At 38.0% G+C, this 11,741-nt stretch overlaps 1 protein-coding gene across 1 annotated transcript; it reads left to right on the forward strand.

The window, feature by feature from the left end:
- Positions 1-2,440: 2,440 nt before the first annotated feature.
- On the forward strand, positions 2,441-11,237 carry LOC103776796 (replication factor C subunit 1-like; the record flags this gene model as incomplete). Its single annotated transcript, XM_008944324.1, has 9 exons — positions 2,441-2,578; positions 3,629-3,861; positions 5,172-5,246; positions 7,081-7,158; positions 7,981-8,068; positions 8,158-8,453; positions 9,533-9,640; positions 10,596-10,775; positions 11,133-11,237. Coding segments are annotated over 9 exons (1,301 nt in total), but the record flags the coding sequence as incomplete, so codon positions are not given.
- Between the last annotated feature and the right edge of the window lie 504 nt (positions 11,238-11,741).

Genomic DNA, 11,741 nt, shown 5'->3' on the forward strand with positions numbered 1-11,741 from the left:
AGGATTCTATGATTCTATGATTTTGTATTCTAAACAGAATAGGAATCAGGGCATTATTCTCTACACTGACAAGAGCCTCAACAGTCAGAAATAATAATGATGAATAAAATATATTGTTCTGAAGGCCATCTCAGGATCTGTCTTGTGTTGCTTGTTGCTATTGTCCCATTCTATAATACATTGCTCCCTTTTTAGACTGGCTGAGATTAATTCCTGAATCTGAGCCTTTAAAAAAATGTTCTAAACACCCTAGATAATTTTGATTGAGCTTGGTTAGGGAACAGCAGCACATGTTACTCTGTAATCAGCAGGTGAAAGTCTATTGAGAGAGAGTGAGGATGGGAAAGAGGAAGAGAAGTCACGAACATTTACAGGTGGGCTGCAGGGGTGTATTTATCAACCTTATTGTCCTACTGCTAGCACAGTATATAAAATGAAAGCCAGAAGTGCTTTAATGTAATGAAAGAGTTCTTAAAACCAGCAGAATTTAGTGGTGGTTGTTGCTAGGGAAATTTGGCCCTGCATGTTGCCTGGCATTAACAGGTTCCTGCTTCACGTGTAGTGTTTGCATCCAGAATAATTAAAAGCAATCTCCTGGTTGTCCTGTCTGTTCCATTAATCACATGATTAGTTTTCTCTTTGTCACATCTACTTAATTTCCAGAAAACTCAACTAGAATACATGATCTTGATTTGTATATGTATTTCAGAGCTAATCCTGGGGGAAAAAAACCCAAACCAAACCCTGCCACTCCCTCACCTAACCCCCCCCCCCCAAATAAATAAACAAAACAAAACAAAAACAAAACCAAAATATGTATGTTCAGGTATTTTTTTCATGGTATAGCGCATACACACAGAGCCAAAAAATAAGGTGTTAAGTACTTGAAATGAGGGGGATGCCTGGAGATTGGGCAGCTTTGGGATATGCTTAGCAATTTTCTGTACCCAAGATGAAACTGTAGCATGAGCATATGTCCCATAAAGCACCTTTTGAGAGCTCCCCTTAATAGAATCAGAGTGGTTTTGTTTCCTAATGGCTGCTTCCATGTTCTCATTCTGCCTTTTCTTTACTTACACCTATAGGTGACTGTAATTGCTGTAAGTCAGTCCTTCTTCAGCCACTGCTTGCAGTCAATGCTTCTAATCCTATCATTTCTAGGAAGAACATAATTAAAGCAAAGCTTTAATTATTGTTAATACTTACTGCTGGCATCATAAATGACTCAAATCCACATCCTTTTAAATTAAAAACATAATTATGTTTACTCTGCTTCTTTCTACTTGAGTGAAAACAATATCCTGTTGGGTTTTGTTACTTAAAAGGTTATGAGTTAATAATGAAAAAAATCAGTATTCCATGCAGATCTGATAACAGGATTGATCAGTCAAGATTCTTTTCTAGCACAGAGCAGTCCTTAGCTTAAGGAAATGCGGGGCAGAAGAGGATTTGTAACTATGTTTGTCTTGGAAAGAAGTTACATCTATGTCAACTGTTGATTTCTAGTAGGAGGTATATTTTCCTCCTGTCAATGTACATCGTTTCTTGTTAAGCTGAAAAATTTTAAAAGAAGCAAACATATTTCTGAAATGAAGTTTGAGGTAAGCAGTTTCCTATTCAGATCTGAAACTCCTGTATGTTAGGAGCCTAAAGCATCTAGTGTCCAAATCTCCCAGATGTGTAATAGCTTGTTAAATTGAGCTAAGCAGCAGTAAGAGGGGAAGTAAATTGTGTTGAGAGTAGTAAAACTTTGAGCTTTGTGGGAAAACTCGTTGCTGTCAGCTGAGGGCCTGGGCTTGAATTTTCCCTATATTGCTTTGTGAATTGAATTGGCTAAAATGCCACTTTCATGTTTTTATCTTTAGGCATTCTTGATTTAACTGCTGATTTCTCTCTTACAGACATATCTTTATTTTACTTTTCTTTATCTCCCAGGAATAGTTAGGATACCCGTCTTGTACTTGTTAATTTCTGCTTAGTAAGTGTTCTGTAGCAGAAAATTCCAGTTGATGCCTAAAATGCTTCTTATTACTACCATCTGTTGAGAAAAGGTGAAACAAAAAATAATGGTTTTCCTTTATTTCTGAGCAGTACATAGCAAAAATTATAGAGGACAGAAGTGAGATTATCCAAACCCAAGGAAATGATTAAAAAAACAAATTCTTGCATGAAAAGAAATATGGGGCTTAATTAGAGGTGACTGGGCAATGAAGAGATTTTTGCAAAAATATTGTAAATTCAAGGTCAATTCTAAAACATGTTCAGATCATTGTGTTTGATGTGTTGGGGGCAGTGTCTGAAACGTTTCTTATTTTGAGAAAAATAAAACCAGAGTTCAGTTAGAGGCATGCAAATGAGATGGCCTCTGTTTCTGTTCCTCTCAAGTCTTTGTACTTTATTCTTTCTGTGTCTCATGTTCATTTTGGGATTTTTCTTGCAGTTTGCTTCTTAGCCCTTGCACACATGGAGTTTAGAAGCATTCACAAAGAAAGTGCTTTCATTACTAATCAAGAAGTCTATCCAGTGAAGTTTGTTGTCTTTGCTGTCACAGTAGTTCAGTCGTTTAGCAATGATACCTGTAGGCTTTTGTATGCTTCAGTGATAGGGCTTCATTTGTGTAACTGTCAGTAAGACTTCACAACATGAGACACAGCTCTTTGAAGTCCTTGGTAATCTTTTGTTGGTTGGTGAAGAGTTTGGGCCCAGAAGGAATAAATGGCCACCCGATCCCCTCTCTTTTTAACTGCTGGGGAGACCGTGTCCTGGCTGTTATAGAAGACTACTAGGAGGAAAGATTGAGTTTTTGTTCAGTGGTCTGTGGGATAATTCCATTTTTCCTTCTTTTACATTGAAAAAATCTATTTCATATGTTGACAACTTGTCTGATTTCTGTCTTCTGTGAAATGGCTGCATTTCTTTGGGATGGTTTTGACTAACTGGAAGGAGAGTGTGTTTAAGTGCAGAAATGTAGACTATATAGAATAGGTCATAAAATATCTGGCTAAAAAGGAAAAAGTAAGAAATGATGTTAAAGCGTTTCTGCTAAAATGTTCATTAATGAGCAGTACTAAGCTTACTCAAGAAACTTTTTAAAATACAGTGTTCTAATATTTCCCACTGGCTTATAGTATTGTATTGAGAGGTTCTTAAGAATATGTAAGTCTATAATACCTGTATTAGCTTCTCTGTTAATGAATACTATAATAAAATAAACGGGCTTCACTTCATACTTCACATTTTGTGAAGGAGGAGTGGTGCTGTTCAGTTCAGCGTTGTATTTAAGAAGGAGAAGGTTCAAGTTTGAGTGACCTAGATTTTTGTCTCTACTGTGTAAAAAGGGAAGTCATTCTTTGTGAACCTCTCTAAATGAGAGGTAATGTATGAACATAAGTAACAAATTGTGTCTTTTGTCTTGGTACTCAATCTATTCAGGCTTGAGCTATGCTATTAAAGATACTGAATGCTATATGTTACGCAACTCAACCTTTTTTCAAATAACTTTAAACACCTGTAATGTTTTGTTGGGATCTGAGTTGATGTAATCTGCCAAAATAGCTCTCTTGACAGTTCCATTGTTAAGAACTTAAGTTCTATGTACCAGAAGTAATAGAATGCTCTTTGTGTTTAGATGAAGAAGATGACTTTGTCAATAAAAGAGCATCCCTGAAACCAAAGGAGAATGGGACGTCAGCGATCAGCTGTCCAGGAGCAACTACAGTGAAAAAGGAAGGTGTAAAACCACGAGCTAAAAGCAAACCGTTATCTCCAGTGAAGCAGACTCCCATCTCAGCACTTGATTACTTTGGGACGAGTAGTGTCCAACGATCAGAAAGGAAACTGGTAGCAAGTAAAAGGAAAGAAGTGAGTACTGATGATGTTCCTCTAGGCTGCTCATGTGTCTTGGCAGCAGAACAAAATGGCCAGTTTAATGCCTGCAGAGGGATACTTAACTGCTTGTCCTACTTAATGTTACATTTTAGTGGTCGCTCAAGTGCAAGTTAATTCTGATTATATGTGCAGCCATATCACAGAGAATGGTAGGGGTTGGGAGGGACCTCTGGAGATCAGCTGGTCCAACCCCACTTGCCAAAGGAGGTTCACCTAAGGCAGGTTACACAGAAATGCATCCGGGCAAGTTTTGAAAGTCTCCAGAGAAGGTGACTCCACAACCTCTCTGGGCAGCCTGTTCCAGTGCCCCATCACCCTCACAGTAAAGGAGTTTTTCTGATGTCGAGGAGGAGCTTTCTGTGTTCCAGTTTGTGCCCATCCTCTTGACACATGCCCTTTAAGTATTTATAAATATGAATAAGATGTCTTCTCAGCCAGATCTCTTCACCCTTTACATATAAGAGGTGCTCCAGTCCTCTAATTATCTTTGTAGCCCTCTGTTGGACTCTTTCCAGTAGTTCCCTGTCCCTTTTGAACTGGGGAGCACAGAACTGCTCACAGTACTCCTGATGTGGCCTTACCAGGGCAGAGTAGAGAGGGAGGAGAACATCCCTCGATCTGCAGGTCATTCTCTTAATGCATCTGAGGATACTGTCGGCCTTGTTGGCCTCAAGGGCATGCTGATCGCTCGCAGTGAACTTCCTAATCCTCAAGTGCAAGTTTAGTGTCGCATGTCCGTGACTGAGAAGATGGCACAAAATTCAATATGGTATTTTCTATATTGCTTCTTCTCAAGAAACTTTTCTTAAAATTAAGTCGTTTACTGAATAGTTTTCCTCGCTGAGTGGATGGGATTGCTGGGGGTTTGGGCATAGTTAGGAGACGGAGAGCAGGTACAAGACAAAGGAGATTGTTTTCCTGAGCTTTATGGCACGTAAATTTGTGGAATTACAAAGCACCAAGTAATGTATGGAGGAAATGAAAGAGAAATCAGTAACTACACTGGAAATTTCTTAAGCAGGCCAACTGTGATGGCTTCAGAGATGTTCAGTATTGTTTGGAGAAATGAAGTATTTATAGGATGTTTTTGTTTTGAATAGTAAAATCTCTTGAAAACAGTCTTGTTTAATAGTGCTTTGGTTAGAGAGCTAGGAATAAAACGCTGCGTATCTCATTCCTAGTCCTTTTAAAGCAGTATACAAAATCCATACAGATGAAATTGTTGTACAGTTGTACACAATATTGGGAAAACTGAACTGTTGGTGTTTTTTTCTTAAATCTAGCCTTCACAAAGCAGCGACAGCACACTGGATGATGAGGCCATTGCTAGGCAACTGCAGCTTGAAGAAGATTCAGAGGTAAAAGCTCTATAAATTTGCTGCTCTGTGCCAAGAGCAGTTTAACTTAGAATTGTACATCCATGAGAAATTAAGATAGACTTTCCATATATGCTGTAAATAAGTGTAATAAAATTAATCTGTATACTTAACTCTTGCACATGTGCAAACATAGTCACACAGGTATTTTTATGGGCATTATTTCAATTACAGAAATAAAAAATACCACTTAATCTATTTTCCGTCTATCCAGGCTTTACCTGTGCAGCTGATGAGTTGATATATCTGTCATCATCTTGCTGTTCACAGAATTCACTTTCTGCTGCTTCATGTTTTTGGGCTTTTGGCTTTTAGTTTTGATGGTGGTTTCCACGCCCCCTCATTCCCTGGAGTGAAAAATGAAAAGCCATGGCCATCCACAATTTGTTTCACTTCTGATCTATTTTTCTCAACTATGGGAAAAATGTGAATGACCATTCCATGTGTGTCTTTAATTTTCCTGTTTGAATTAGTGCTAATATGAGGGAAAGGAACACTTGCCATACGTATTTGGTTGCTTTGGGGAAAATCAGTTAATTTTCTGTATATTGGTAATATCGAGTTTAATTTTAAATAACTAACGTATATGTGCAAAACTTAGTGTCATCCTTGACCTCCCCAGAGATGTGACTTTCTTCTATTAGATAGTTGAACAGCTTGTCAGTAAGAACAAGGTGTTTTCTTTCATTTGAAATATTTATCATCAAAGGAATGCACTTTATTTCAGATGTGTCTCTGCCTTGGTCTAGTTTGCGTTTGATAGTTGCTGCCCGTCCCCTTTTGCTCTGTACACAGGGAAGATAAACGCATTTTGCTGTTACGGGCACATAAAAATGATGCCTGTGGCACATTGGTTTTATAAAGTCATCTGTTTGAATCTTCTAGCATGATGTTTTGGACTTCCAAAAAACCATGAAAGGATTTTTGTAGTTTTGTTAAAACAACAGTCAATATCTTTTGGCAACATTATACACTATTCAGGAGCAAAAAAAGTTTTCCCCTATGAAAAAAAAGTTTCCTATTATATAGGAAAGGTAACCTAGTCAGTTGTAATTGTAGATACCACATTTATCTTATGTGAAATAAAAACAACGTGGCCTTGTCTTTTTGCAATTAATTTCTTTTGGATTCCATATGCACTATTTGTTCTTAAGGGCTCTGTCAAAGACAGTTGTGTAAGTAGAAATACTAAAAAGTTAAAAGTAAATTTGTTTCTGTGAAGTAAACAGAAATGGCAACAAGACCTGGGCTAAGAGTAGTAGCTAAATTCTTCAAAACTACCAACATTTTTTTCACATGATGTGTTGCTAGCAGTAAACGAGACTAAAACGTTAATTACTGAGCCATTGTAATACTTGCAAGAGGGAACATTGCCTGTTTTTTTAGGACTGCTTTTGGAAGCTTGCTTAAAGCAAGCGTGTTGCATCTCTGTGCAAGCCTGTTGTTGTGATATCTGGCCTTCAAGTTTTGATTTTTAAGATTTTGATTAATAAATGAAAAGGGCATAAAACAAAAAATATGAAGGAATAGAAAAACTCCTTGAAAATGGACTGTACAGACTTAATGTTTCTAGTGCAATAAATCCAAACTTTACTTCTCTCACTAGACTTCAGTCTCTCTTTTTGGGGGATAAACAAGTAATTTGTCACTGTAATTTTCAGAAGTTTATTTTCCTCTGGTAGGATGTGCTATGTGCTATATTTTAGATCAACTTGTTGCCTTGAACAGCAAATAAGAGTTTTAAAAAAAAAATAGTAGAATTAAAACTTGTCAGACATGAGCCTAAAATCTTTCTTTTCTTCTGGTTGTCTTTCAGCTGGAGAGACAGCTGCATGAAGATGAAGAATTTGCTAAAACATTGGCCATGTTAGATGAAGTGCCACAGAAGAAAAAGGTTCAGTTCTTTTTAAATGATAGTTTTTAGAAATTGCATTGCTAGGAGCGTTCTTATTTAGACATCAAAACTTTGTTTTGAGACTTCCATACAAATGGGTTAAAACCAGCAAGAGTTTGCATGAAAAACAATATGCTTGTTTCCTCCTGGATTTTCCTCACTCAGTAAATAGTGTCCTTCCTAGTCAGACAGTAGGCATCACTGTACCTTTGTGCTATCTGCTTCTGTTGAAATGGGCTTTTAATTTCTAATCAACTGAAGTGTGTTGCTGAAGGACTCAGTTTAGATCAGCTGTAGCTCTGTTGGTTCAGGAGGACAAGATCAAGTAAAATGGCAGATGTTGGTGAGAAGTGGTGGGAGAAAAAGGGAGGAGGAGAATCCTCTCCTTGCTTTGAGAGACGCTGCAAGCCCAGATCTTGAGAGTTTTGAGACCAATCTAAGTGGAGGGGATTTTCCCAATTCTTGTAGGCTGTGATACAAGGCACAGTAAAATGTTTTCTGTGTTCTACATCAAGGCTCTTAGAATTTCAGATTGCTAATGAGTATAGCAAATATTAGTACTTTTAGACTAATCATTAAACTAATTAGGATTGAAATTTACTGTAACCTGGGAGATTGTCTGAAAAAATTTGTGCGCGACTGAGTGCAGAACTTGCTCGTGCACCCACCTGTGATAGAGATTGTGTTCCGACTTGTGATGGGGATCAGATTTCTTAGATGTTACTTAGTCTGATGTGCTTAACAGTAGGGAAACTTGGGGATCTGGACTTAATGGTAGCTCTGGACACGCACCTCTGACTTTGGCATTTTGTGTTTGTTTAGGCTCGGAAAGATTCAGGAGGAGAGCAAACAGTATTGAGCATCAAGAGCAGTCCTAATGTGACAGAAAGATCTAAGCAGTCAGAAAGAGGTAGGACGTGGAATATAGATGATGTTTCATGAATTTATAATATTAGACACAGTCTTATGTGTGTGCTCTCTTCTCTGCCTCCTTTCAAGTGAAAGCAACAAACTCAACAGGTGAAGCAAAGAATTACACTGCGAAGCAGCAAGCTAAATCTGAACACTCCAAAGGCTCTAATTTATCCCCACCCTCATCTGATGGTAAAATAGCAAGAGAGTTAACTGATAAGACCTTGCCTTTGAAACCTAGCTCTAAGCTTGTTTCTCTGAAACAAAAAGAAGAGATTGCTGAAAGAGGTGCCCAAAGTTCAGTATCAAAAGAAAAAACTTCTTCAGGGAAAGAAGAGAAGACAACACCAAAGAAGCAGAAAATTTCTCCCAAGAAGAGTGAGGTAGGAGCTATCAAAATGATTTTAGTCCTCTTGGTGGAGTTTGCAGGAAAATATTTTTCATGTATTACTGTATCATTGTTGTAATTTGGTACTTTGAATCTTCTGGGAAACTTTTAAGGATTCAAATTCTGGTAAGGCTTTAAGTTCCAAGCAATTGTAAAAACACAGAAAAAAGTATCTGGAAAAGAGTAAATAGTTTTTGAAGGAACTGAGAAAATTTTTAGTGCTCATTAAGGTATTTGTGTGCACTACCAAATCAGTTCAGTGCTTTTGCATGTTTAACTTTTCTGAAAACGTGCAGAGTGCTGGAATTCTGACACTTCCCTAGTGGGTGAAAGCTGCTTGTGTGAGCATGGCAACCTTACGGACCTATACTGCTGTTAGAATGACAAGCAGCATTGTTTGGGTTTTTTCCCCTCCTCTCCCTTCCTAGTCTCCTTTTTCTGAAGTATATTTCTTATGATGGATATGCTATGTAGGAATGTAATATAGTTTTAGGTCTGATTCAGTAACTGGCAGTTATTTGTGACCCTAAAACATATTTTTTAATCAAACTATGAAATATTCAATTTTGACACTTCAATAACATTTGTAACTGGGAGGGAGATGCTTCAATGTTTTTGGAGCCGAGTTTTAAAATTTTCACCAATTCAAAACCTTAAGTGTCTTAAAGTCTTACATAAAACTAGAAATACTACAAAGTGTAGATCTTGTCTAGACCCAATCATCATTCTAAAATAAAATAACATGTTAGTTCATAAATTGTTGCTTTAAATTAAGTGAGACTGTACATGTGGAATACAGATGAATCTACAGAAGCTTGACAATAAACAAGGGGTACATATTTTTTTAGACGCTCAGGTAAGTTTTTGTAATCTTTGTAAAAAGCACAACAGTGCCTCAAAACACAAGCACCAAAACCAGACCAGGCTTCGATGTGGTATGTTAGTAGATGAAAAACAAGTGTTAGAACTTATTTTCCTTTGGTACAAAAAAATTTTTTAAACAGTGATGCTTGAGTTTATTTTTTTGTTTTTATGTATATAATGAGTGTATTAATTTTTACCCTCCTTCCCAAGTCTGTAAGTCCTGAGGACTCGGAGAAGAAGCGGATTAATTATCAAGCCTATCGAAGCTTCCTTAATCGTGAGGGTCCGAAAGCGTTGGGCTCCAAAGAGATACCTCAGGTAAGTTTGGCTATAACAGAATTCTGTGTGTAGAAGTGTGTAGAAACATGACTTCCCTTTGGTAAAAGGCCAGCCTGATAGCCTTCTATGAAGAAATAAACAGGTGGATAGAAGATGGTAATGCAGTGGATGTGGCTTATCTTGATTTCAGTAAAGCATTTTCCACTGTCTCCCAGAGCATCCTTGCAGCTAAACTGAGAGTGTGTGGTTTGGATGATCAAGTAGTGAGGTGGATTGTGAATTGGTTGAAGGAAAGAAGTCAAGAGTTGTGGTCAATGGGGCAGAGTCTACTTGGAGGCCTGTATCTAGTGGAGTCCTTCAGGGGTCAATACTAGGGCCAGTACTGTTTAATATATGCATCAGTGACCTGGATGAGGGAACAGAGTGCACTGTCAGCAAGTTCGCTGATAACACAAAACTAGGAGGAGTGCTTGACACACCAGAAGTTTGTGCTGCCATTCAGTGAGACCTGGACAAGCTGGAGAGTTGGGCAGGGAGAAATCTAATGAAATGCAAGCCTCTACACTTGTCCTTGTTGTATCTGGGAAAGAATAACCCCATGTACCAGTATAGGTTGGGGGCTGACCTGTTAGAGAGTAGCACAGGAGAAAGGGACCTGGGGGTCCTGGTGAACAGCAGGATGACCATGAAAAATAGTTACTGGTCTTACAATTGAAGACCAGTAACTGTCATTCATTTGACTGACGTGCTGTGCTTGAAGCAGAGTATTACAGATATGACTGGTCAGGTAAGAAGCGTGTGAAATTTTGTTGGTAGCTGTTCCTTTTAATGGGCTTTTGAACCTTTAGAACTAATTGCCCACCTAGGCATGATAAGCTTACTTTTAACGTTTCACAGGGTACTTGACACAGTATGGACTTAAAGCTCTTAGTGAAGAGGTATTTGGTAGAACTGCATGAGGTAATGGTGTTTCCTGCAATGCTCTGGTTCTCAGGGAGCTGAAAACTGCTTGGAGGGCCTGACATTCGTCATTACAGGCGTTCTGGAGTGCATTGAAAGAGATGAGGCTAAGTCTCTGATCGAACGTTATGGAGGAAAAGTAACTGGCAATGTCAGCAAGAAGACAAATTACCTGGTTATGGGGCGAGACTGTGGCCAATCTAAATGTGAAAAGGTGAGCGAGTGTTCCTGGGCCTGAGCAAAGCAGAAATGAAATGGAATTGTTCATATCTAACGGTTGATTTTTGGTCTCTCTGCCAAAAGGAGGCAGTACCACCAATAAAGTGCATGTTGAAGAGGAAAAGTTGTCTCATGTTCTAGGGCTTTTTGTTTTCAGTTATGTGTATACACACACATGTACACGCATGTATTTATATATTAGAAAAAAAAAAACCAACAACAAAACACAACAGAAAAGACTCCAGACTCTGTTGTTGTGTTCCTCAGGATCTTTATTGGAAATTGCTTTGAAGTGAATTGTGTAACTCCTAATTTGACTTGACTTGACTTTTAACTCTTCCTTTTGCTCCAGGCATCAGCTTTAGGGACAAAAATTATTGATGAGGATGGCCTGTTTGATCTTATTCGAACTATGCCAGGCAAAAAGTCCAAGTATGAGCTGGCAGCTGAAACAGAGGTTGGTTTATAATAAACTGCACAGTTTTGTGTGTGTGGTTTGCTTTTAATCGATAGGAGTTGTGGTCTTAGTCTTCTGTTCCAGTAACAGTAACCATACAACTGTCAGTTTGACCTTCTAGGTTAAAAGTATTGAAATTGAAAATTTTATGTTTGTGTTTAAGACTTCTTGTTGGGAGCTATAGGGTTTTTTCCCCACTTTTCACTTTTATACTCTGATGTTATTCTGTATTTTAGGTATGTGGCTGAGGGGATGATTGTATCTCCTTAGATGGTTCAAATTTTAAATTTTGAGTGTTGGTTTGTTCTTGGAAATAAGTATTTGTGACTGATATAGTGTGGTAGCCAGGCAGGCCCAATATAAAAGGAGCATGTAAGCATGCAACAGCTGTATGTCAACCATATGTATATGTAGTGGATTTTGTCCTTGTGGTACTCGAACTAGTAATATTAGAGGTAAATTTTGGTGGGAATATTATAAAAATATTTTAAAATTTATTTTATT

Source organism: Merops nubicus, unplaced genomic scaffold (genome assembly GCF_000691845.1).
Source record: "Merops nubicus isolate BGI_N331 unplaced genomic scaffold, ASM69184v1 scaffold13387, whole genome shotgun sequence".
NCBI lineage: Eukaryota > Metazoa > Chordata > Aves > Coraciiformes > Meropidae > Merops > Merops nubicus.